Genomic DNA, 27,873 nt, shown 5'->3' with positions numbered 1-27,873 from the left:
GACGCTTTACAAAGTAATCCTCCTGATATTTCAATACTCATCTGACACCATTCATGCTTATTACAACATGATTGACTATATTCTCTTGGCATCCCTGTGACTATTCTGTAACTACCAATTTGTACTTGTTGATCTCTTTACTTTTGACCCAGTCCACCAACCTCCTTCCCACTGGCATCCTTCAGTCAGATCTCTGTTACCTATGAGTCTGTTTTAAATTTATTAGATCATCTATTCTACTTTCTACATTCCACATATACTAGTAAGTGAAATCAGATGGAACTTTGCTGGAGACCAAGATCAACAGTAACAGATATAAATGTGAGGAGTCTGGCAGAAGGCTGACCAGGACTCCTTTTGACATTCACAGGATGAATATCTACATTTTGTTACCTGCTGCTGACTCAATGGCCTAAAGCAAAATTCCCCCAAACCTGACAATCTTACTGTTTAATAAACAATTACCATTGGTATGTCTGTTTGCATTCCTAAAGGCAATTGTGTATTCTAGCTAATAAAAGCAGCCGGGAAAGGAGCAACAGGGAGAACTTGACTGCTATGGTTAAGTTGTCCTCTGGTTATCCCGGTATTAAAAATAATATTTCATCTTGTGTATCATTTGTGCGTCAGCTCTTCTTCCAAGCCTTAGAACCCTCGAAAGCCACACTGGCTGTGGACTCTCGCAGAACTTACCTTTCTCTGTCTGATTTATTACACTTAGCATAATCCCTTCTAGGCCTATCCATGCTGTCACAATGGTAAGATTTTGTTTTTTTATGGCAGTATCATACTTTATTAAACAACATAAAGGTTTGACTCAACAAACACATCTGAGAGTGGTGATAACAAATATACATGAAAGTATATATGTTTGTTTGTAAAATATCGCAATAATATTCCAATGGTTAGGTACAGTGCAGGTGGGTACTTCAAAGTTGGGGGGACTGTGATGCAAAGTATATGAATAACCACTATGCTGTCCATGTGAAACTAATAAAAATAATATTGAACAGAAACAATAACCCAAAAGTAAAATAAAATAAAAATATCTTGAAGTGATCATATTGGAATTCTAGGTTCCAAGGTTTTCAGTAAACCATTGAAGATTGCACACACTATAGCACAAAAATAGATGAGTTTAGCTGGGGCTATTTGTTTATATCCCTTCTCTCAGTCATAACTTCCTTCCATTTTATTGTTTCTGGGATGCAATTTATGGGTGTTTTTTTTTAAGTTGATTTTAAAGAGAGCAGAAGGGAGAGGGATAGAAACATTGATGAGTGATAAACATTGATTGGCTGCCTCCTACACACCCCCTACTGAAAATCCAGCTATAACACAGGCATGTGCCCTGACCCTGAATCCAGACAGGAAACTTTTGGTTCATGGGTCAATGCTCAACCACTGAGTCACACCAGCCAGGCTATGGGGTATAATTTATACTTAAACCAATGGACTTAAAACAAAACAAAACTCTAGTGCTTATTACATTTTTTTTTTTTCAGCAATCTCCTTTATACTTTCACTGGTTCAGAAGGTCACATGTACAAAGCTAACTTAGTTTCCCAATTCATAAGAACGACTAACAGAGAGACATAATTAAAAAACAAACTTGAGAATGTTTTCCTAAACTATTATTTAGTTGATAGAATCTACTTAAATATACAATTACATATTTATTTATTTTTTTAAATATATTTTATTGATTTTTTTACAGAGAGGAAGGGAGAGAGATAGAGAGTTAGAAACATCGATGGGAGAGAAACATTGATCAGCTGCCTCCTGCACACCTCCTACTGGGGATGTGCCCGCAACCCAGGTACATGCCCTTGACCGGAATCGAACCTGGGACCTTTCAGTCCGCAGGCTGATGTTCTATCCACTGAGCCAAACCGGTTCCGGCAGAATTACATATTTAGACAAACCCATTTTATACACAAACTTTTTTTAGTAGTGGAAAATGAGAATGGATCAGAGAATTGGTAAAGAGAACAAAGGCAAGTGAAAATATACCTCTTTTTGAAGTTGAAATTTCTCTTTTTTCCAAGCCAGGCTCTCTACTTTTACCATGTCTATGTCATTCTTAAGCCTTTGTATATCTTGCTGTAGTTCTTCATTTAAATACTAGAGGCCTGGTGCAAGAAAATCATGCATGGGGAGGGGGGTCCCTCAGCCCAACCTGCAACCTCTCACAATCCGGGACCCCTCAGGAGATGTCTGACTGCCTCATTGCCCCTAACCATGCTGTCTCCCTGCCTCATCACCCCTAACACCTCTGCCTGCCTGCCTGATTGCCCCTAACCACTCGCCTGCCTGCCTGATTGCCCCTAACCACTTTCCTGCCTGCCTGATCACTCCTAACCCCTCTGCCTGCCTGCCTGATTGTCATTAACCACTTGCCTGCATGTCTCATTACCCCTAACCACTCTACATGCCTGCCTGATCACCCCAAACTGCTCATCTTCCTGCCTGTCCACCCTTAATCGCTAGCCTGTCTGCCTCATCGCCCCTAACCACTCTGCATGCCTGCCTTATCGCCCCTAAATGCTCACCTGCCTGCCTCATCACCCCTAACCACCTCTTCCTTGGCCTCCGCTGCTGCAGCTTCATCTGGAAGGAGGTCCAGAATGACATTCAGAAGGTTGTTTGGCTGTCCAGTGTAATTAGCATATTACGCTTTTATTATTATAGGTACTCCAGCTATTCTGTCATTGTGCAGTGCAGAGGAACTCTCATCTTTTAATTTAGAGTCCATGCTTTTACAATAATTAGCACTGCAATTATTTGCACATAATGGCTTGTGGAACAAGTCTTGATTTGGCTTTGTTTCTTTATAAGTATTTGTAACAGCAGACATATCATGGCTTTTTAATTGAACCATTGCCACAGACAAGGCACAAAGGAAGATTGCTTTTCAGATCACTAAACTGAGGTGTAGGTACAATGCCCAATTTCCATGAACAGACCAACAGCAATGAAAACTCTACCAAGGCAGGCTCACCTAACACAATAACTCACACAAGTGACATTTCAGGAGCACCTAGCTCAGGTGATCAGAAAGAATATGCCAATGAGACTCACATGACTCCTAATACATAAGGCCATTATACCAAGAGTGCGAGGCAAAGCAGATATACCCAATACACAGAAACAAGTACAGTGAGGCAGCTAAAATGGTAATAAAAAGAAACATAACCCAAGTCAAAACAAAAAAACAAACAAAAACACAAACAGAGAATTACTCAGAAAAAACAACAACAAACTAAATAAAATGGAGGAAAAATGTTCACCAGATACAGAGTTCAAGAACATGATTACAAGGATGATCAAGGAATGTAGTGAGAACTTCAACAAAGAAATAGCAAGTATATAAAAGGACAAAGAAACCATATAAAATAACCACTCATAAAGTATATAATATCTGAAATGAAAAATACACTAGAAAGAATCAGTAGCAGATTAGATGAAGCAGAGAACAGAATCTTTTTTTAAAAAAATACATTTGATTGATTTCAGAAATAAAGGGATAGGAAGAGATAAAAACATCAATGATGAGCCCTAGCCAGTTTGGCTCAGTGGATAGAGCATTGACTGAGGGTCCTGGGTTTGATTCCAGTTTATCCTCAGTAGGGGATGTGCAGGAGGCATCCAACCAATGATTTTCTCTCATCATTGATGTTTCTGTCTCTCACTCCCTCTACCTTCCGCTCTAAAATCAATAAAAATATTAAAAAAGCAACCATCAATGATGAGAGAGAATAACTGATCATCTGCCTACTGCATGCCCCACATGCCTAATTTCCAATCCATGGTATTTGGGGTCATATTTTTTTTCATCTGCATAGCAAAGTCTTGGTCTTCTTTCACTTCAGACATAACTACTGGGATCCTTACTTTTTTATTTTCTGTATCATTATAAAAACTCTCCTCATTTTTGTTTAAAACATGTTCAGAGCCTGAAACCCTGGCATATATCCTGACATGGATTGAACCATGACCTCCTGGTTCAAAGTTTGACACTCAACCACTGAGCCATGACAGCTGGGTGAAAATAGAATCTTTGATTTAGAAGACAAGAGAGCAGGTAATATCCCATTAGTGCAGGAAACAAATATTTTTAAATGAGGCTAGTTTCAAAGACTTCTGTGACAACAAAAAGTATAGGAACAGCCACATTATAGGAGTACCAGAAGGAGGAGATAGGGAGGAGATAGGAAATAGTGTTGACCCAGGAAACAAGAGGTCACTGGTTTGATTCCTTTTCAGGGCACATGCCCAGATTGTGGGCCCAATCCCTGCAGGGAACATAAAGGAGTCAGAGGATTGATGTTTCTCTCTCATCAATGTTTATATCTCTCTGTCCCTCTCCCTTCCTCTCTCTCTGAAATCATTTTCTCCATCCACAATGGTATCAAACTAGAAATCAATTACCAAATTAACGCTGAAAACACACAAACACATGGAGGGTAAACAACCTGTTACTAAAAAGTGAATGGGTTAACAATGAGATCAAGGAGGAAATTAAAAGATACCTAGAGACAAATGAAATGAGAATATGACAACCCAAAATCTATGGGACATATGAAAGCAACCCTAAGAGGGAAATTCACAACCATATAGGCCTACCTCAAGAAACAGGACAAGTCTCAAATTAACACTGTAACCTTTCACCAGGAGACATGTTTTAAATAAGTCTATTGGATTGTTTTAAAAGGGGTAACATTATCTTCATTTGATTGATTGATTGATTGTGACAGTATTCTTTTTTTAATGATTAAAGTTCACCAAACATAAAGTAAACCAGTAAAAAATTCAGTAGCATTTGCCACATACACCATGCTATGCAATGATCACCTCTATTTAGTTCCAAAACTTTTCAATCTCTCCAGAAGGGAACCTCATTCCGATGAAATAGAGACTCCCCATCCCCCCTACCCAAGTCTCTGACAACCACCTGTTTGATTGATTTGTGTCTCTATGGACCCACCTTTTTGTGGACATTGTATATAAAAAGAACCACACAATAAAATAAATATATTTTCTACTCTGGCCTGTGGGGCTTGGTGATTGGAGTGTTGTCCCATGCCCGGAAGGGTCAGGGGTTCAATTCCCAGTCAAGGCATATACACAGATTGTCAGTTCATTCCCATGATTGGCCATGCAGGAGAAAGCCAATCAACGTTTCTCTCTCACATCAATGTTTCTCTTTCTCTCTCTCTCCCAGTCCTTTCCTCTCTCTCTAAAATCAATTCAAAACATATTTCCTCACTGAAGGATTTAACAATAATATGACTAATTTTGCATTACAAACATAAAACAATGATAGGGAAGCCACTAGGAAACTTTAAGAGTAAGTGATAGACATAATTCAATTCAGAACAGGAAAATTAATTTCACAAGAGATCACTTTACCTTCAAGTCTTCATGGTCTGATGTAGGGCATGAATCAATAATGCGAGATTTGTAGTAAAATATACAACACAAATGAGTGAGTCCATTTCTTTGAAAAAACAACAAAACAATTTAAGTGAAAAATCAGCTATCTATATATCAAATAAAGATTCTTAATATAATTAACACTGGGCCTTAGTTTTTTTTTTTTTTTAAATACTTTCCATTATCTATTTCTGCTGCTACCTCTTCCAACCTGTGAGCTATTTAATGAAGACACACTCTGCCTGAGATTAATCTGTTTTCACCAATTAATGGCAGACATAACTTTTATTCCCTAAACTGGAACACATCTGATGACCTAAGTCAAGGTAGGAAGATACACTGTCCCTTCCTCATCATCTGTCTCTGGTCCAAAGACTAAACGATGTCAGTCAAAAATGGCAGTCTTGCTTCTTTAGCATGGAAACCACCTATTAAGGAGAACCCATTCCTTCCTTTTACCTTAAAACTATACAGGAAGTTCCTGAAATGGTTGAAAGTTCTATGTCCAAATGTCAAAAAACAAATGCTTATGTTGCTAGCCTTCCCACTCCCAGATCACCCTTCTGCAGGCTCCAGAACATTTACATCTTCAGCTTATGAGGGCACAGACTCCTGAAACAAGGGTGGGAGCCCAGCATGTAGTTGAGACCACATGCTCCTCAGGGGGACCTTTGCCCTGAGACATGCCTCTGCATTCTCAGCCACCACAAGTGGATGTGGGGCCAGCCCTTTTGGAATCTCTGTCCTTCCTGCCAGTGTAGCTGAGGCTTCTTCTGTAGAACTTGGGTATAAGACTAATGTTCAGATAGTCTTCAGGTTGGTAGTTATATAATTTAGTTCTCGTTCCAATTTGGCCCAGGGAGGAGGTGAGTGTGACTTTCACCTCTTTTGCCTCCATCTTGGAGCACCCCTAACAAATTCTGCACTTTAGGGGCTCACTGTTAGGATATGGTGAGGTGAAATATTTTAAGTGAGGAAGGAAGCATCTGTAATGTTAAAATTCAGCTAGTAATTTAATTTTGATAGATTTAGCATCTAATAAATTGTATAATTCCAATAGTGCCAAAATTAGGTGTGAGGGTTCATATTTTTATTTGTATTTAGGCCAAGGCAAGTTATTATTACTCTTTACTTCTTAGTTTCAATCCTGTGATTGGAACTAACTAATCATAGATTAAGAATCCTAACAGTTAAATTTTAATTATTTTCTAACTTATCTTTGTCCATACTTGATTACTCAAGGATAAATTATTTCAAAAACATATACCCCAACAGCAAAGACATCTGAAAATCAAAGCAAGCATATTCATCTCCCACCTTTGCATTTAGAAAAAATGTCTCAAGAATCACAAATAAATAGGGCATGTGACAAAGAGGATACATCTGCATATTCAGGACACACTTCTGTGCAAAAGGAGGAGGAAATGGGCATCAAACAGGGCACATTAGAGCAGAGGAAGAACTTGCAACTTTCCAAAGATGAGTCAAAGCAGAGGTCACATGAATTTTCTGTAAAATTCAAAATGACAGAATGCCATGAGGAAGAGCCACTACGTGATAACTCTAAAGAAGGAGCAAGCTTAAGACAAATGCCTTCTAATTTGACAGGTAAAATGCTTGATTGTGAAGGAAAGATGCATTTGGAATGTCTGTCTCTGCAGCATTACAAATATTTCCTGAATGAGAACCCACTCTCAAAATTGTTCCTCCATCTCAAGCAGACCCTGAGTCCCTAGTAGACTCTCCCTGGTCATCTTCTGAAAATGATCACAATGCCCTGAGAACCAGAGCCTGGAAGAGGAGCTCACAGGACATCTGGCTGTGAAAATAAGCAGGGCTTCTGCCCTCCCAGGAAAGGTGAGAGTCTGCTAGGAAGCCAAGAGCCCTCTTAAAGGTCCGGTACACAAGGTCCCACCACTCACCCTGGGGCCTATGAAGAAAGGGTGGCTCAGAGTGCACTGGGAGTCATGTGATGAGAGACTGCTTTGTGTGGCTCTGGGAGAGAGCTGAGGGGATGGCCTCTGTGTGCCCTCCCCGTGCTGAGTCCCTCTCGCAGATGCCATCACCCTTGGGTCAAGCCCTCCCTTCCTTATGGCCTCAGCCTGGGGAACATACATCTTGAATCCTTGTCCCCGACCCTGTAAAGCTATACAGTACAAAGGAGCCAGCTGCCTGGGCCCATGGTGTAGACTTTCATGGAGGTCTCTTAAGGAGGTCGGGATGGACCCAGGGGGTATCAGAGATTGAGTTATGTGACTTTGGGTTGGGGCTTTTATTCCCTTACTGGTCTAACTGAGGCCACCATTCCAGTGCTGAGCCCTCTCTTCACACAGCCAAATCTTGATACCTGGGGGCCTGATGAATTCTGCTGGCCTTATCCTAATGACTCCCTGAGACCCATCAAACACAAAGGTCCACAGGTACCTGGTGGGTGATAACTGGCATTTGTGTACCCTGGGACTTTTGCTGACTGGGCCTAATACCAAAAAATGAAGCCAAGTTTGAATCGGCAACAACATGGTAAACACCACTGGCACCTACCTGATGACTCACTTACCTCATGCAACTCACATACCAACAGGAGCTCTTTCAGAGACTGGCCCCAACAGAAAGCTGGTAGGTGGAGGTAGATCTCGGAGTGACTTGGGCTTTTTGCTTAGCTGCCCCATGGGCTTGGTGCTGGTAGAAGGAGGCATTGCTCTGCAGCTTGGCCCCTCCCAGGTGCATCCAGGCCCAGCAGAGGCAGTCACAAGCTGGATCGCTTTGTTGTTCCACACAGGTAGCCCAGGGGAAGTCACAGGCAGAGGCTGACATTGACTTGCAAGAGTGTCCCTCCCAAGAGGCCCCAGAAACAACACACTCAGTGGAGGGCTTCAGAGCATGACCCAATTAGCTCCAAAAGGAGAACACCCAAACAGAAATCTGGGCAGGCACTCCATTGAGCTGGAATGAATTGCTTGACATGGGGTCAGTCTTTAAACAACAGCTTGTATACTGTGTGTAGCAGCATGTGGATAAACCAATTAGCTGATGTGCTTCCCATGTACACAGAGAGTTGGGCAGGGGAAGGACTAGATGTCACATCAGTAATGGAGTTGGGTAACACACCTATGTAATGAGTGGATCACTCCGACTCCATTTAGTTTGTTTGCCAGGGAAATAGGGAGCTCCTATTTTTTTTTCCATTTGAGCCCACCCTAGGACTCAAGGGTACCTAAGTCCCACTCTGTGAATCAGAGTTCAGGTTGATGCGACCACAGTCCTATTTGTGATCAAAAGAATCTTTCCAATGGCTCCAATGTTTTAAATATCTTTGAAAAGAAACCTTGAATGGTGCTATTTCCTTCTATTAAACAAACAAATAGAAGAGTAGCAATCTCTTCAGGACTTCCTTGAGCCTCATGTTTTAATCTGCCTTTCTAGAGAACTCCCAACATCCTATGGCCTTCCTTATTATAACTTACCTTTAACTTGTCACAAACCCCAATATTCTCATCTTCAATCCCAACCTAGTGTTCCACTTGAAACTTGGGATTCTCCTGCTAATTCCATTTTTACCCCCTATTGACTGTGTTCACTACCACTCCCCATCTTTCTATTATGAAACTTTCCTACAGATTTGATAAAGAAGGTAGTGTATTACACTTAGCAACCTGATTTTATAAGTCAGTTTCACCACCTTATATATCCCAATGAGTCACTTTAATCTCTTTTCATTTCCAGTATTCTATGCCAACAATTAGTTAGGCATGATATTAAATACAGGTTGAATAGCTAGAGGCAGTTTTGTTTAATTAATTACTAGGCTTCCTTAAACTACTGAAATTCTATGTGCCTTTGATTCTGTCTATAGAAAAATGGAGAACACCATAGCTGGCAGCATTGGGGGAAAAAAGCACAATGAAAGAAACACTAAAAAAAGCAGAGAATAAAATAAAATAAATCAAGAATTCATGGAAGAGGAAAAAATACCATAGGATCAAGGAAAAAACCTCATACAACTAGGCAAAGGTCGTAGCCTGAAGAGAAAACCAAGCTGGGAAGTCAGTAAATAGAGGAATCAATTACAAATATCCTTTAAATACATGCTGAATTTAATTAATATGACATGAACTATACATAGATATTCTTTACTTACAGGTAAGTACAGTGGGGCCTTGACTTACGGGTGTCCCGGCTAACGAGTTTTTCAAGATATGAGCCGTCTCTCGGCCGATTTTTTGCTATGAGTTGCGAGCTAAAATTTGGGTTATGAGCCAGCTTCAGATACCCCACCGCTAGTTGGCACAGCAAATGTCACAGTGAACGCCACAACATCAGCCCATCATCACGTGTCTCACTCGTTCATAATTGATTTGACATACTAGTAATTTGAGTTACGAGCTCCGTCAAGGAACGAATTAAACTCCTAAGTCAAGGCCCCACTGTAATTCATTCCAAGAAAAATAGATATCATTTTACCTAACAACGCTTGACTGATGAGGCCTTGCTTAGGTACAACCTTTGGTTCTGTGGCCATAGCTAACTGAGAAGGGCCCTAAAAGCTTTGGTAAAAAGAGCAAGGTCCTATTTACCACTACAATTGTCAAGGAGAGTAAGATAAATGCTTAGATTAATTAAGCCTCTTAGAAAATCTCTAAATCAGAGTTAACACACAATCAGACTTCACTTTCTGAGTCGGTCTGATTCACATATATATCTCAATGCCAGCGCTACATAGGAACTTATCAGTGTATGTTGAGGGACAACAGAATAGACTGGGAAGTCAAACAGGTTGACAGTCAAGTCATAGGTTGGCCACTTGCTAACTATAGAATCATGGGTCAATTCATCCACCTCCCTGAATTATAGTTGCCTCATTAATAAAAAGTAGGCTACAATACACAGCTACATTGACAGCTATTGTGATGATTATATAACACAGGTTATATATAATATATGGTCTAGCACACAGTAGAACACTCTAGAACTTTTAGTTTCTTTTCTCTGTTTTCCTTTAGGTAACTTATAGCTTTTAAAAACCCATAAAATCTTACCTGCATAAAGGGTCTTCTTCAGAGAGATCATGCACTATTAAGGAAAAAAGTAAAATACATTTTAAAACAACAATAGAAAAATACAAGACACTAAAAGTATCAGAGTAATGCTTTGTTATAAAGTATTCCTTTAGGACCACACACAAAGACTATACCAGAGGGACTATTAATTATATTATTAGCAGGCCATTAACAACACTTACTTTCGCTTTTTAAATATATCAAATCCAAGAATAAAAGAGAATGGGCTCTTTCAAAATTTGATACCTACCTATTAACTGTTATCTATAATGAACATAATCCCAACCAAATCCCATAAGGCTGACAGAAAATGGCAACATTAGTAGAAGAAGAATCCTATATAATAAAAACTTAATATGTTAAGTGTCTGGTAGTCCAGTCAACTGTTCAACCAATCTACACTAATAAAAGAGAAACATGGTAATTAGCGTACGACCACTACCCTTCCCATTGGCTAATCAGCATATCCTTATGCAAATTAACTGTCAGCCAAGATGGCGGCCAGCAGCCATGCACTGAAGCGAACAGGGAGGCTTGCTTGCTCCAGTGATGGCGGACTCCAACGTCCCCCGCATGCCACTGCCAGCCTCTCAGCTGCAACTCTAAGCAACTATGTTGCAAATATAGAAGCTAAACAAAACCCCAGAAACCGGCTTTCAGTCAGCTGGGCTTCAGCCAGCCGGACCGCAACATTGTATCAAATACAGAAGGAAAAACAAAGGCCAGAAACTGGCTTTCAGCAGCCGAGGCCTCAGAACTAAAGCTGGCCCAGAATTTAATAAAAAAAAAAAAAGAAAAAAAGGAGCGGTTGGGAGCTTCAGTCACCTGCCAGCCTGAAAATGGCCCTTAGCCCCTCACCCAGACTGGCCAGGCACCCCAGTGGGGACCCCCACCCTGTTCCAGGACACCCTTCAAGGAAAACCAGCTGGCACCCAACCGTGCACCAGGCCTCTATCCTATATAGTAAAAGGGTAATATGCCTCCCGGCACTGGGATCAGCATGACAGGGGGCAGCGCCCAAACCCCCTGCTCGCCCTGAGGCTCTGTCTGTGACAGGGGGCGGGGCCACAACCTCCCCATCCACCCTGTTCTGTTTGTGACAAGGGAAGGTGCCCCAACCCCCTGATCAGCCCTGCTCTGTGCCTGATATGGGGGAGCTCCCCAACCCTCTAATCGCCCTGTGGCTCTGTGTGTGACAGGGTGCAGCACCCCAAGTCCCTGATCTGCCCTGCTGTGTGGGTGATAGAGGGTGGCACCCCATCTCCCCCCCTCCATGGGCCCTGCTCTGTGTGTGATGGGGTAGAGCCATAACCTCCCCATTGGCCCTGCCCTGAGTGTGACAGTGGTGGCGCCCCAATCCCCTGATCGGCCCTGCCCTGTGGGTGATAGAGGGTGGCACCCCAACCCCCTGATCCGCTCTGCTCTGTGTGTGACAGGGGGCGGTGCCCCAACTCCCCTATTGGCCCTACTCTGTGAGTGACAGGCGGGAGCTCCTCAACCCCCTGATCAGCCCTGCTCTGTGCATGACAGGGAGGAGCTCCTCAACCTCCTGATGGGCCCTGCTCTGTGTGTGACAGGGGGCGGTGCCCCAACTGCCCTATTGGCCCTACTCTGTGAGTGACAGAGGGGAACTCCTAAACCCCCTGATCGGCCCTGCTCTGTGCATGACAGGGGGGAGCTCCTCAACCCCCTGATGGGCCCTGCTCTGTGAGTGACAGGGGGGAGCTCCCCAACCCCCTGATCAGCCCTGCTCTGTGCATGACAGGGGGAAGCTCCTCAACCCCCTGATGGGCCCTGCTCTGTGAGTGACAGGGGGGAGCTCCCCAACCCCCTGATTGGCCCTGCTCTGAGCCTGACCAGGGGCTGCACCTAGGTATTGGGCATGCCCTCTGTGACCCGAGAGCAGGCCTAAGCCAGCAGGTCCTTATCTCCTGAGGGGTTCCAGACTGCAAGAGGGCACAGGCCAGGCTAGGGCACCCCCTCCCGCCACGAATGCTCAAATTTTTGTGCACTGGTGCTCTAGTTAAAGTATAATATGCTAATGATATGCTAATGCAGCTCAACAGCTTGCTATAACCTGCACTGACCACTAGGGGGCAGAAACTCTGACCAATAGGTAGCCTGCTGTAGGTGTCTGGCCTATTAAGAATGAGTGAGATGGGCCGGACACATCCTGGAGCCCTCCTGAGGTCCCTCCCACCCCTGATTATGTACCGGTGGGGTCTCTTGGCCTGGCCTCACCCTCTCATAATCTGGGACCCCTTGGGGGATGTTGGAGAGGCGGTTTCGACCCAATCCTGGAGGCCACTCCACTCAGGAGGGCGCCAGATGCAGGGCTCAGGGGTGGCAAGCACTGCTGCTGGCGTACGAGCCTCTCTGGATAGGGACTAAATGGGCACCAGCCCACGGCCGGCACAGTGGGGCAGGATGAGCGGGGGTGGCAGGTAAGAGCTACAGGCAGAGTTGGACTGCGGGTTTCAGCCCGATCCCCACAGGCCACCCAAAGGGACTCCTCCTGTGCATGAATATGTGCACGGGGCCTCTAGTCATAGAATAACAATGTCAAACTTAAATAGCATTAGTTTTCTGGACTCCTTCCCTTAGGAGCAGTTACATTACTTTGCGTAGCACAGTATGACCTCTCCAGCTCTCAGTGAATACAGCCAGTTTAGGATGGAACACTCCATCAAAAGGAAGCTTGGTCACTAGACACTACACATTCCAGCACAGCAAAACATAGGAAGCAGACTCTTTCTGGCCCCATTTCCATTCTATAATAATAAAAGTGTATTATGCTAATTAGACTGGACATCCAGACGTACTTCCAGATGACCTTCCGGATGAAGCCCTGGCAGCAGTGGCTGAGGCAGAGGCTGTTGTTGTGGCAGGCGGGGGCCGAGGCAGCCTCCAAAACGGTGGGAGCCGGATCCATTGCACCAATTTCATGCATCGAGACTCTAGTTGCAAGGTAAGTAAGAGAGACTTTGTGAGTCCAATTTGATAAAGTAGAACCCATGAGACTATTTCCTTCCATTGCTACAGTATATCTGTCCCAGCTCATAGAGCAGGGTGGTCCAGACAGTTAGTGCTCTGCAGTAGAGCGTGAGGTCATTTTTCTCAACCCTCAACATTAGGTGGCAAATGCCTACAGAAATCATTCTCTTTCAGCTTGTACCGCATATGTCATCATAGCCTATGCTGATGAACAACAACAACAAACGACAAAGTTCAAAGAACATCTTGGATCACTACATCCAATTACCTTAGCATTTTAATTTTTTAAACACTCAAAAAGATATCCACTGCATAATTTCTGCTATACAACACTCAGGAAAATACACAACTATGGAGACAGTAAAAAAAAAAAAAAAAATTCAGTGGTTTCCAAGGGTTAGGGAGGAGGTAGGAATGAATAAGCAGAGCAGGGAGAATTTTTAGGATAATGAAACAATTCTATACGATACTCTTGATGGTGGATATGTGCCATCATACATTTGTCAAAACCCATAGAATGTACAACACCAAGAGTGAATCTTCAGGTAAACTATGGGCTTTCGTTGATACTGATGTGTCAATGCACGTCCATCTGTTGTAATAAATATACTTTGGTGCAGGAAATAAAAAATGAGCGAGGCTGTGTGTGTAGGGGCTTTGGGGTTGATGGGAACTCTGTACATTCAGCTCAATGTTGCTGTGCATCTAAAACAGCTCAAAAAATAAGGCTTATTAATTTTTCTTTAAAAAATGTATCCGCTGAATCTGCTATTAATATATATCAACATATTAATGCTATTTTGAAGACACAGTCACCTTAGAAATTAACATAAAGATCAGAATATGGGTATTATCCCAAATTGAGTGAAGCATATGGAAAGACGTAAATAAAGCCAATAATCTTAATTGTAAACTAGGACAAGAAAATAATTGGTAAGTATACCAATCTTACTTGATAATTATAAATGGGGATTTAGTGCAACACAAACAAAAAGTGATTTTTTATTTGTAATTAAAAGACACTTTATATTCTAATTTTAAATCAGAAATTATTATGCTGATTTTATCTAAAAATTATCTTGAAACGGTAATTGGATAAAAAGAAACGTTTATCATTCCCTAATATTGCACTAGTAACTTATGTACAAATACCTGTTAAATACTCACCGAGAGTCACAAATGTAATCAGCATTGCAGGCAATTATGGATGATGCGACTGAAACTAATACCATGTTATATTACTTGCTTTTAAAATAAAATTGTAGGTGAGCGCCAAAGATTCAGTCAGGGCTATACCTGCTGTGCAGAAACATTTCATGCAGCAGGCTCAAGTCTACTATCCTTAGAAAGTCCTGCTTAAACGCATAGCCTTCAGTTGGTGTCTGAAAATCTGAATCCGATCAGGGTTCTCACATTTTCCAAACTGATAATAGAGGCTCCCTGTGCCTAAACATTTTGTACAACCTATGGTGTTCACGTTGAACACTGGCTTTCCTTTTGGAAATCTGGAATTTTGGTACATGCTATGGGGAAGATGCCTATGTGGTTAGCATGACATAAAAACCTTGGCACTGAGTCTAACCGGACTGGTAGATGACAGTTCACGTGTGTTGTCAGAATTTGACCCTGGAGTAATGAAGACCTCCTGCTAACTCCACAGGGAGAGGACTCTTGGAAGCTTGTGCCTGGTTTCCTCCACCCTTTGTCACAGGCAAACCTTTTCTCTTTGCTGGTTTTACTTTGGTCTTTCACTGTAATAAATCTCAGGTATGAGCACGACTATATGCTGAGTCCTATAAATCTCTCTAGTGAATAAGCAAACTTAGGTTATGGTTTAGGATCTTTAACAAAATTGCATTATGTGAAATTGTTATTATTTGATTTGAGGTGTTATATATAATTACAGTCAGAAGCTGATTGCACAGAATACCTGTCTTTGATTTTGTTTTGCTCAGTGCTTGTTTTGGAGATCCCTGTAGATCTTCAGCTATTGGAAGAAAGGCATAGAAAGGGATAAATAAAACAATGATGTCAGAAAACAATGTGAAACAAGCAACAACCCTATTTACGCAGAATAGAAAATACAGAGCTCTAATGATTGGCAACATGTTCTATAACATGGAAGTTCCGCTCAAGAAAAGGAAAACATCACACTGACAATTTTCTTCAACTAAACAGGGCTTAATTCCTTTTTAGAATAGTTATGAATCAATCAAGTAACTGTGATAACTACAGAAAAACAATAATTGTCATATTAGTATAATAGTATCCTTGTGCTTACAGAATTCTTCCCTAACTTGTTCCTAATTTATAATAAAACTAAAATCATGGTTCACCTGTTTAAGGCAGTTATTGGCAGGCCAAGTCAAAGTAAAGAAATTGTATCCAAAATGTAGGGATATCCATGGATATTCCATCAAACTCAACATGTATGGGAACTTACTGCTCTTTCCAGTTGAACTGTTGCTCTTTCTTGCTCATATGAAAAAGTCCTAGTCTTCATGTCCGACCTAAATGCCAGTGCACTACCTGGAAACTTATCAGTCACCTTAGATTTCTTTCTCCTCACCACTTTTTGCATGCAATCACCAGGAAATCATATGAACTTAGCCTCCTACTGTCTCCACTTATTTTGCCACTGTCAACTGCCCGTCAAACATGGGCTCTTAAGAAATGGCTTTCATAGGGAGGGAAATACCACCAACTATTATTGTTCCATATTAAATTAATAAGATTTTTTTAAGCAGAAAAAGTGAGAAAGACATAGACCTAGAAAAAAACTAACATTTCAAATGGAGTAAATATAGTTTCCTGACTCATTTCTGCATGGATGGGTAAAAACTTCATAATGGACTGATGCTAGTTCAAGGAGGCAAAAGCTTCCCTTGTCTCCACGTTTCTTTATGTGGTTTCCTTCTATGTACCCACTACATGAGGGGTCAGTCAGCAAAGGAGGGCCCAAGGCCAAATACAAGCTGCCATCTGGTTTTACAAATAAAGTCTCACTGGAACACAGCCATGCCTGTTCACTTACAGACTCTCTAGGACTGCCCTCACACCACAGTGGCAGACTTGAGTAGACATGTCAGACCACATGGCCTAAAATCAGGCCCTTTACAGAAAAAGCCTGCTGATCCCTCCGTCCTATCACAACCAGAGGGCCATAATCAAATCTCATCTTGTTCCTCTTCCGCTCAAAACTCCCATGAATCCCTGCAGTAAACACTGCTGGCTTCCTACGTCAGTCTTCATTCTTGCTGGACAACCACAACTGTATTTGGACATTTACTGTCCTGATACACAAAGAAGGTGGTGTCTCCCCAGCTCCAAAAAGGGAAATGATTATAATAAGCTCATCACAGTACCTAGTTTACCAATAACTGGTTTAGGAATGAGCATGTGATGTAACTCAGGCCTATAAAACTTCACTCTAAAGTGGTTCTCAACCTGTGGGTTGCGACCCCTTTGGGGTCGAACAATCCTTTCACAAGGGTGGCCTTAGACCATCGGAAAACACATATATAATTATATATTGTTTTTGTGATTAATCACTATGCTTTAATTATGTTCAATTTGTAACAATGAAAACACATCCCACATATCAGATATTTACATTATGATTCATAACAGTAGAGAAATTACAGTTATGAAGTAGCAACAAAAATAATTTTATGGTTGGGGGTCACCACAACATGAGGAACTGTATTAAAGGGTCTTGGCATTAGGAAGGTTGAGAACCACTGCTAGAGGAAGTCAACTGAAAGTCTGTCCATTTTCTCCCTATTTACAGGAAACACATAGGCCAGGCCAGTGTGGTTCAGAGGCTTGAGCATTGTCCCATGCACCAAGAGGTCGCTGGTTCTATTCCTGGTCAGGCCACATGGGTTGCAAGCTTGATACCCAGAAGGGGTGGGCAGTAGGCATCAGATCAATGTGATGGTTCTCATTGCTATTTCCATCTCTCTCTCCCTTTCCTATCCTCTCTCACTAAATATCAATAAAACCATATTTTTTTTGATGTGTAAACTAATTTGTCAAAACATTTTTAATCACATAAAGAGTTCAATTACATTTCAATCTCGGTTATTATTCTTTTTTCAAAATTTGTTTTATTGCTTAAAGTATTACAAAGAGTATTACATATGTCTCCTTTTTCCCCCCCCTTGACTTTCCCCAGCCTCCCCTACCCCGCAGTGTCTTGTGTCCATTGGTTATGCTTATACGCACGCATACAAGTCCTTCGGTTGATCTCTTACCCCCTCCCTCTCCAACCCTCCCAGGTCTTCCTGCTGTAGTTTGACAGTCTGTTTGTTGTTTTATTTTTTTAAGTTAAAGAAAGCACATATCTCAACATCACTAACCAGGGATATGCAGATGAAAGCCTTAATGAAGTACCAGCTCACTCCTCTCAAAATGGCTGTCATCAAAATATGAATAACTAACAAGTTTTGGCGAGAATATGGAGAAAAGAGAAAGCCTCATGCACTGTTCAAGTGATTGTAAATTGGTACAGTCACTGTGGAAAGCAGCATGGACACTCCTCAAAAAATTGGAAATAGAACTGCCATTCCACTTCGGGATATGTATCCAACAGAAACATGAACACGAATTTGAAAAGATATTCACACCCATATTCACTGCAGCAGGATTTACAATAGCCAGGATATGGAAGCAGCATAGATGTTTTTCCATAGATAAATGAATAAAGAAGGTGCAGTATATATATATTATATGTATATAAGATTATATATGTGTGTATATACATGTATCCTCAGACATAAAAAAGAATGAAATCTTTCCATTTAGGACAACATGCATCGACCAAAAGGATGTTATGCTAAGTGAAATAAGATAAAGAAAGACAAGTACTGTTTGATCTCACTTACCTGTGCAATCTAAAACAACAAAACAAACAAAACAGAAACACACCCTGTAGCTACAGAGGACAAACTGATGGTTGCCAGAGGATAGTTGAGGAGAGGGATGAAATAAAGAATATGAATAAGAAGTAAAAACTTCCAGTTATAAAATATGTAATCCACTGGGATCTAGTCCACAGCACAGAGAATGTGTTAATTATTGAAATAACTTTGCTCGGTGACAGATGGTTACTAGACTTTTCACTGTGAACCCAGCATAAGATATGTGAACGTCAAACCACTATGTCATACACCTGAAAGTAATATATTGTGTACCAAGTAGATTTTTAAAAAAATTAAAAATGAACAAAGCAGTGCTTTGGCCTTCACATATTGCCATGTGAGAATAGGATGCTTTGGAGCCATAGCCAATTACTGACCAGGAAAGCAGACATAAACACTGACAACCTCACAGCTGAATAAGGGACAACACCTGGGATCCTTATGTCATCACTGAGCCACCAAAACAATCCTGGTTCCTATTGTTTCAGCCTCTTAATTAGGCCACCTATTATCTGAAGCTAACAGCATTCTATCTGATAAGTTCCCAAGATCTACAAGATAAGATCTAGTCCTTTCTGTAGTACTAAGGACTTTCATAAGCCTGCCTTAGCTAAGCACTCACCTCATTCCCAACCATTCCCGTAGTGCACATTTTCACATTGAAACGGTACTGCTCATGAATCCCATAAACTTCACGTGTGCATCTTAGCTCTTACCCTGCTGTTCCTGCTGCCTAACGTGTAATTGCAATACCTGTTCCCCCTGCCAAACATAACCTTTCTGCCCCTTTACCTGGCAAACTTCTCCTCCATCTGCATGCTTACTTTAAATCCCACCCAGATTTTAATTTTTTTAATTTTTATAGTGTGTGTGTGTGAATTTTAGAGGACATTTATTAAAGTTGGGGATAGTGAAACAAGAAAGGGATGGAGAAATTAGCCTAGGCTCACTAAGTAGTCAGACAAAAGAGGGTCTTGGGGACAGGTTTATAGGGTTTGCCCGGGATAAATTGCCACTGACCATTGTTGCTCTGGTTGTAAGCCTCCTGGGGTCCCTCAGAGTTTGGGAGATACATCCCTGTGGGAAAAGAAACGGAGAAAGACTTGGGCGTGCAAGCACACCTTTATTTTTATTTGATTTTTAACTACTTAAAAACATTGATTAGAGAGAGAAAAGGAGAGAACTTCAACTTATTGTTCCACTTATTTATGCATTCATTGGTTGGTTCTGGTATGTAGCATGACCAGGGATGAAACCCACAACTTTGGCATATTGGTAACAATGCTTTAAGGACTGACCTACAGGGCCAAGGCCTAACCCACATTTTTAAAACTCTAATTCTCATCATGGACTTAAAGTGGCTGGCACATACTTCACATCAATAAAATAAATGATAATTATAAAGTCCTAGTGCATTCTACCACCTGGTAAGCACTGAATAAAGTATAGTAAGTAATAGGAATGACAATGACATTAACAAATTCTTAGAGGGCAGGGACTGTGTTTTTAAAATATTTCAATTCTGCAACATAAGAATGTCATTCAGTACCTAAAAGGCACCTGAGAGTTAAATAGTAGACCAGTAAGTAAATTAATAATTAGATTTTGGGAAAAAATTGAAAATTCTGCTGAAAAAAAAACACACAAAAAACAGAAATAAACCAGGGACAGCGCTCTCATATTATGAGAAACTTCAGGGTCAAAACACCATTTCATCCTTGTATTTCCTAAAAGTTGCAAAACCGGCCTACACAAGTCCTCTGATAAAGGTCTACCGAGTCCAAGGTGTCCTCATACATTTCCGATTGCACAATGAACTAGGAGCCACATCTGGGTAGCACTATGGCATTTTTGTCATTGTGAAACACTTTTGTACTTTTATTGTAATTTGTAGGAGTCCTGAATTGGGTTATTTGAATACTTATTATGATTACCTTCTGATCAATGGTAACAGAGTATCTTGTTCTAAGAAATGACAATGTCCTGACAATTATCCAACAAACAGAAGGAAACATCTTGTTCTACTGAATCATCATATCTCATTCTGTCTTGACATTTGAGGAATAAAGGTGATAACAGTGAGATCTTGTTGGCATTATATATGAAATACTCCATGATTCTCAACAGGTTTGGCCTTTCTGACTTCTGTGCTGTCGGTAGGTATCTTTGAAAAATAACCTCATTGGGCCCTGACAGCACAGCTCAGTGGTTGATCATTGACCTATGAAACTGGAGATCAAAGTTTGATTCACAGTCAGGGCACAGGCTCCCTTTGCAGGCTCGATCCCCAGTGTGGGGTGTGCAGGAGGCAGCTGATCAATGATTCTCTCTCATCATTGATGATCCTATGCCTCTTCCTTGTCCTTCCTCTCTGAAATCAAGAAAAACAATCTCATTGAGCGTTGTAGTTCAACTAAGTTCTGTAGTTCTTATTTTTTGCCATTTGTTTGTGGTACCAGGAAAATATTGTTGAGTTCCCAGTTTTAGTGACTTTTTTAGTCAGACAAATCACTATGAAAAAACAGGTTTTCATTTACTAAATGTAATCTACTGGCTGTAAAAACTAAACAAAAGATTCATTTTTAAAACAAGTCCAATTAGTTACAAAATGAATATAGAGGAAACATACAACAACGTAACTTAAAGTCATTTTTCTTTTTTACATAAAGATATCATATAGGATTTTAGGGTTAAGGACTAAATAAATGAACCTCTTTTCACTGTTGCCCCAGGTATTAAAATTACCTATAATTAACTGTTTTAAAAATACCGAATACTATTCTATTAAGAAAGAGATTAAGAAAAACTATACATGCAACTTACACATTATTTGTGGGTTTTCTTTTATTGCTCTTTCATTAGCAAAACTTACTCTTAATTCATCCATGGTAGGACAACCAAGAGTAATTCACTATCAGAAGTCTTACCAAGATTGCTACCGTCAGAAGATCTTATAGGTCTTTCTTCTTTATATTTCGAAGGTAGTTGTTGTTCACTATCAATTTAAAAAAAGGTTATAAATAATATTACTATGTCAATACACACATAAAAATATTTCCCTAATATTGTAAATTCTTAGAATATTTCAGATAACATCAGAGTCAATATTAAAACTTTAATTCTACTATACACTTCAAACTTGTAAGTTCTACAAACTTCTTATGAAGCATGTAATTTTTTTTTTAAAAGCACGAAACAGTCAGGATTTGAGGGTAACATAGTTTGGTGAATTAACTAGAGTTAACTTGACATAATGGCAAGTCTCTTGAACTCAGACATCCCTGTTCTATAACCAACAGCTATTTTTTCTCAAACAAGTCACTTTTCTATGGCTCAAGGTCCTCCTCTACAAAATAATAGTTTTACTACCTTACTTTTGAAGGTTTTTTGGAGAATTAAATGACATAATACAGCAAAAAGAGATGCTTGGAGAAACAGCAAGGCAAAGGAAAACTCTCATCATGAGCTTTATTTTTTGAAACTAATTTAGAATCCAAATGAAATCCCAATGTGGGTTTTTCATAGTTTCTAACATTCAAATGTTGCAGTTCTCAGAAAATATTAACTAGAGGCCCGGTGTACAAAATTCGTGCACTCGAGGCAGGGAAGTCCCTCAGCTTGGCCTGTGCCCTCTCACAGTCCAGGAGCCCTCGGGGGATGTCCAACTGCCGGCTTAGGCCTGCCCTCAAGCCGGCAGTCAGACATCCTTAGTGCTGCAGCGGTGGTGGTAAAGGCTCCCGCCACTGCCTCTGTGCTTGGTAGTCATGAGGCCATCTCAGGGCTTCTGGCTGAGTGACACTCCTCCTGTGGGAGTGCAATGACTACCAGGGGGAAGCTCCTGTGTTAAGTTTCTGCCCACTGGTGGTCAGTGTGCGTCATAGCAATTGGTCATTCTGCCATTTGGTTGACTTGCCTATTAGCATTTTATTATATAGGATGGAACTACTTGATAGTCAATGTGCCCCACTGAGGGGTCCTGGATTGAGGGAGGGTGCAGGCCAGGCAGAGGGACCCCACTGGTGCACAATTGGAGCTGGGGAGGGAAGCAGGAGGTTGGCCAGCCAGGGAGGGACCACAGAAGAGCTCCAGGGCATGTCTGGCCCATCTCGCTCAGTCCCAATTGGCTGGACCCCAGCAGCAAGCTAACCTACCAGTTGGAGCATCTGCCCTCTGGTGATCAGTGCACATCACAGTGAACAGTTGAGCAGCCTTAGCATATCATTAACACATTATGCTTTTATTGGTTGAATGGATGACCAGACAACCAGACACTTAGCATATTAGGTTTTTATTATATAGGATTTTGGTTATTACCTATTCTTTCTTTGGGGTTTATAATTCAGGGTTTTTTAGCTACTATATAACTTGCAACTAAATGTATGTATAAACACATTACCTCATGAAGTCCGATAACACAATGCTCCCTTATTTTTGTTGTGAATCATGTCGACCACAGAAAACTAATAGAAGTCAGGATGTGGCCTGGACCACTACTATCCCTTCCCTATCTACTCACACTGTGAACCAGCAGATCTTTATGAGAATGATGCTTAATATCCCTGTCCACACCCAACTGGGTTGGATGACAGAATCCTACCTGTCACTAATGGATACTGATGAGTCATTATGGGGCCTTAACAATTGTAAGGACCAATAACCTACTCTTGAATCAGAGATTTCTAACTGGCTTCCATGTGAGGCATAATTTAAAATATTTTGAAACCTGAGGTAAATTAAACTCACTAGGGAATGTTTCATTCTTATGGCAAAGAGATCCTTTGAGGGGCCAACCTCAGTTATGGAGTCTCAGGCAGGCTGCTGCCTACTTCTCTGGGAAAGGCGACATGGGACCTTCCATTACCTGAACAAAGATGTTCTAGTGTCCTTGGGGGGCAGGTCTGGTAACAAAGGAGAAAGTCTGGTCTTTTCCTGCAGCTTTATTTCAGTCTCTCTGACAGCTTAGAATAGTTCCAACTCAGCCCTTCATTGTTTCACTGGCCCCAGCTTTAATAAATGTACCCTCCAAATATAAAACAAGGAATGAGCAATTGTACCTTTCCATGTGATTGGTTTTTGAAGCTCTAGTTACTAAAATCTCCACCATTTTCTCTTTGTTTTCATATTTAGCAAGTGAAAGTGGTGTGAAGTCATCCTGTATAAACAGAAAAACAGTTTATAATTTATTAAATTATATAAATATAAACTGAACATTAAAACTTATAAAAGATCCTCTGAACTTACACATATAATATAGAAAGTAAATAAAAAGTAGCCCCTTTTGCCCTGGCTGGTGTTCTCACTGGTTAGAGCATTGGTCTGCCCATGGAAGGGTCCAGGTTTGATTCCCATTCAAAAGATTGTACCTGGGTTGCAGATTTGGTCCCCAGCCCTGGTCTGGGCCTATGCAAGAGGTACCCACACATTAATGTTTCTCTCTCTCACCCCTCATCCTTCCCTCCCTTCCACTTTCTCTAAAATCAATGGAGGATTGGAAATACTCTGGTGAGGAGGAAAAATAAATAAAAGGATCCCCTATCTTCTCACCCCTGTGCAGTCACTGCTGTTCTTCCCTTTAAAATGCCCTGCACTTCCTCTTCAACAGATTAACTGCAGCATCCTTCTCCAAATCTCACTTCCAACATTTACAGTACGGGTTCCCAGAATCTGTGTTCCTATCGTGGTATCCTGTTGTTATTTTGTTGCCTGTGGACTGGGGCTTCCTCTTCCCTCTTGCACTCACCCAGCTCCCCTTGCTGGGGACTAGGCCTCCTCCTCCCACCCATCCCCAGCAGCACCATTTCCTAAGCCCTTGCCAGCACAGCAGCCAGGCCCCAGCATCACTTCACTCCCCCAGGCCTTCAGCCTTAGTGGGCTCTGAGCCCATCTCCCACTCCAAGGCACTAACAGGAAGTTCTTCCTTCTGGAGTGGAAGGGTAGCTGGGAGGCAGAGCTTTGCCCCTTCCATGGACACTACATTTCTCCAGCCCTCCCTGATTGGGCTTTGGAGTGTCTCCATGGTGATAGGGCCTGATCTCTTGTATTCAGTGTATGTATGTGAGAAAGAAAATCTTTGTGTGAAAGGAAGGAAGGAAGGAAGGAAGGAAGGAAGGAAGGAAGGAAGGAAGGAAGGAAGGAAGGAAGGAAGGAAGGAGAAAGAAAGTCCTTGTGCCTGGCTGGTGTGGCTCAGTGGTTGAGTGCTGACCCTAGAACCAGGAGGTCAGGGCACATGTCCAGTTTGTGGGCTGAATCCCCAGATGGGATGGGCAAGAGGCTGCCAATGGATAATTCTTCCACATCATTGATGTTTCTATCTCTCTCCCTCTCCTTTCCTTTCTCTTTAAAATTAATAGAACATATAATTTTTAAAAGGCTTGAAACTAAAGGAAAAACATGTATTTCAAGTATTTTGTAAATAAAGTTACTTGGTCTATACCTTATTTCTTGCTTCCATATTTGCCATACAGGAAAGTAGCTTTTCCACTATAGCTGTATTGTTGCCAAGGACAGCATAGTGAAGAGGAGTGTTGCCATGGATGTCCATTACATTTGGATTGGCACCATGGTCTAGAAGAATGGTTGCACATTCCTCTTGGTCATATTGTATAGCCTGTCAGTATTATGCCAAGAAATAGATTAAAAGTTCTAGGAATTCAAAGTAAACATTCCACAAGTTTCACCAATGGCTTCTAGTTAAATGAGACAAACTCATTTTTATTCTAAGTAATTAAATTAAACCCCCCTCATGTTGACATAGTTGGCTAATACATACGTGAATGAGAGCTGTTTTGTTGTCAATGTCACAGAGGTTCAATAGGCAATGTCTGCGTGTTAGCAGTCTCACCACTCTCGGATGGCCCTTGCCACAGGCCACATGCAAAGCAGTCCTATGAAAGTGAGAGGACTGCTTAGAGAATTAGAGGACACCAGATGAAAGCATATAATATCCACATAATTGTAAACATTTCTCTCTATGCCTTCAAAGCAAATATTTAATTTTCTTCTGGAGACAGTACAATTTTTATTAGTTTTTGTTACTCACCACATTAGTGAAGGAAAAGCCTATTTGAATACGGAGAGGATGACCTGGGAATTCAGCTCAACTTGGTTCTGATCCTGTTTTAATTGTCACTTATTAGCTGTCACTTGGCCTTTCTGGGCCTCAATTTCCTCATCAACAAAATGGGGATAAAAATAATAGGAATCTCACAGGACACCGCTGTTTGTTTTAATGAGAATCTATGCAAAGTGTTTACTACATTAACTTGCACATAAAAAACAGCTTAATAATTGTGATATTAGTATCATTATTACTATTACCGCCACTTTACAAAGACAACATGTCAATTAGCAAACTGATATCATTATACCTACTTTGCATATGTGTTTTAAAGATTAGAAAGAACACAGAATTTCAATTATTCTAAAATGCTTATATTCTCTCACTTTAACATCTCTGACATTGGAATCCAATTTTAAATTCAGAATGTCTTACAGAAGGCCAAGAGACATATGTAAAGATGCTCTAAGTCACTAATCACCCGAGAGAAGCAAATTAAAATGACAACCAGGTACCATCTCACACCTGTCAGAATGACTATCATCAACAAATCAATAAACAACAAGTGCTGGTGAGGATGTGGAGAAAAAGGAATCCTTGTACACTGCTGTGGTGGGAGTGCAGACTGGTGCAGCCACTGTGGAAAACAGTATGGAGTTTCCTCAAAAAATTAAAAATGGAACTTCCATTTGACCCAGCAATCCCACTTCTAGGAAAATATCACCAGAAATAAGAAACACCAATCAGAAAGAATATACGCACCCCTATGTTCATAGCAGCACAATTTATAATAGCTAAAATTTGGAAACAGCCTAAGTGCCCAGCAGCAGATGAATGGATTAAAAACCAGTGGTATACCTACACAATGGAATATTATCATCTATACTAATAAAAGGGTAATATGTTAACTAGACCAGATAGACCAGACATCTTTTGATGTCCTTCCAGATGTCTTCCAGACAAAGCCATGGCGGTGGGGGCTGAGGCAGAGGTGGTTAGGGGTGATCAGGCAAGCAGAGGAGAGTAGTTAGGGATGATCAGGCTGTCAGAGGAGAGAAGTAAGGGGTGATCAGGCCTGCAGGGGAGAGCAGTGAAGGGCCATCAGATAGGCAGGCAGAGGTGGTTAGGGGCAATCAGGCAGGCAGGCAGGTGAGCGGTTAGTAGCCAGGGGTCCCGCATTGTGAGAAGGATGTCCTACTGATGGTTTAGGCTTGATCCGTGCCAGTTTAGGCCTGATCCCACAAGCCTAAACCGGCAGTCGGACATCCCCAGAGGGGTCTCAGATTGGAGAGGGTACAGGTGGGGCTGAGGGAACCCCTCATGCACGAATTTCATGCCTCTAGTCCTATATATAATAAAGAGATAATACGCAAATTGACCCTCACTCCATCAGGCCATCACAAGATGGCTATGCCCACAGCAAAGGCAGGGTTCCCATAACAAGCCGTAATGAGCGATCAGCAGGGACCTGGGGCTGCATGGTGCTGAGTCGGGGTGGGGACCTGAGGCTGCGCCACCCACCTGGTGGAGGTAGATGGGTGATCTCAGGCCATGCCCCCTGCCCTGGTGCCAGGCCAAGGGACCTGAAGCTGCGCCCCCCTCCTCCCCACCCGGCGAGGATTGATGGTGGTGGGGCTGGCTGGGGCTGGATCTTGCCCAATGGGGCTAGGTTCTGCTGGGTCTGGGTCTCGTTCGATTTCGAGGTGCAGCGGGTGGCTGGGAACTTGACTCTGGGTCCCGTGGTGTTCTCCAGACTCTGAGAGGAGGAAGATTTTCATATACACTTTACTAATTTTCTTTCAGCTCTGATACTTCTTTTATAGAGAAAGGGCAAATAGCAATATTAAAATATTTCCTCTAATTAATTCCCTTTTAATGTGCACGAATTTCATGCCCTGGGCCATTATTCTATATTATAAAAAGGCCAGTGGACATAATGCCTTCATGCCGTAATGACCAAATGACCAGTCACCAGGAGGTGCATGGAGCATCTCTCAGTCCCTCCCCCACAACCCACAAGCTCTGATCACAGCAAAGCTGGTGGCCAGCAGATGGCGGGGTGGTGGGCGGGTGGTTGTGGAAAGGTGGGCGCAGTGAGGCGGGCACAGTGAGGTTCACACATGTGTGGGGGGTGTCGATTAGTGGAGCGCAAATGAGTGGGCAGGCACACTCAATTTTGTGCGCTGGCCTCTAGTATAAACATAAAAGCCTATGCAAGTGCTCGATCAGTAAATATGATGTGAACTGACCACCAGGGGGCAGAGACTGAACACAGAAGCTGCCCATGGTTGTCAGTGTGCTCCCACAGAGGGAGTGTGGCTCAGCTGATGGACAGGCGCCAGATACAGGGCTTATGGCTGGCCGCCACAGCCCGGAGACTGCAGCAGAGCAGCAGGAACAGCGGTGG

The 27,873-nt window shown here is 41.8% G+C and overlaps 1 protein-coding gene across 1 annotated transcript in view; it reads right to left on the bottom strand.

Annotated features, from left to right (window-relative positions):
- LOC139016364 (ankyrin repeat domain-containing protein 26-like) overlaps positions 1 to 27,001 on the bottom strand; it is a 63,518-nt gene extending 36,517 nt beyond the window's left edge. Inside the window, exons 1-10 of the mRNA XM_070424350.1 lie at positions 26,988 to 27,001; positions 25,179 to 25,293; positions 24,843 to 25,016; positions 23,464 to 23,561; positions 21,337 to 21,404; positions 19,430 to 19,486; positions 15,418 to 15,474; positions 13,316 to 13,450; positions 10,473 to 10,506; positions 5,413 to 5,500 (exon numbers count right to left, since the gene is read on the bottom strand). Coding sequence (XP_070280451.1) covers positions 5,413 to 5,500; positions 10,473 to 10,506; positions 13,316 to 13,450; positions 15,418 to 15,474; positions 19,430 to 19,486; positions 21,337 to 21,404; positions 23,464 to 23,561; positions 24,843 to 24,950 — 645 coding nt within the window. The 5' untranslated portion in view covers positions 24,951 to 25,016; positions 25,179 to 25,293; positions 26,988 to 27,001. The remainder of the gene's footprint in view (positions 1 to 5,412; positions 5,501 to 10,472; positions 10,507 to 13,315; positions 13,451 to 15,417; positions 15,475 to 19,429; positions 19,487 to 21,336; positions 21,405 to 23,463; positions 23,562 to 24,842; positions 25,017 to 25,178; positions 25,294 to 26,987) is intronic.
- Between the last annotated feature and the right edge of the window lie 872 nt (positions 27,002 to 27,873).

The sequence above is a fragment of the Myotis yumanensis genome, unplaced genomic scaffold (assembly GCF_028538775.1).
Source record: "Myotis yumanensis isolate MYYU_CA2020_CCGP unplaced genomic scaffold, mMyoYum1.0.hap1 SCAF_1, whole genome shotgun sequence".
Lineage (NCBI taxonomy): Eukaryota > Metazoa > Chordata > Mammalia > Chiroptera > Vespertilionidae > Myotis > Myotis yumanensis.
The sequence above is the reverse complement of the archived record's forward strand: the minus strand, read 5'-3'. Positions and strand labels throughout refer to the sequence as shown.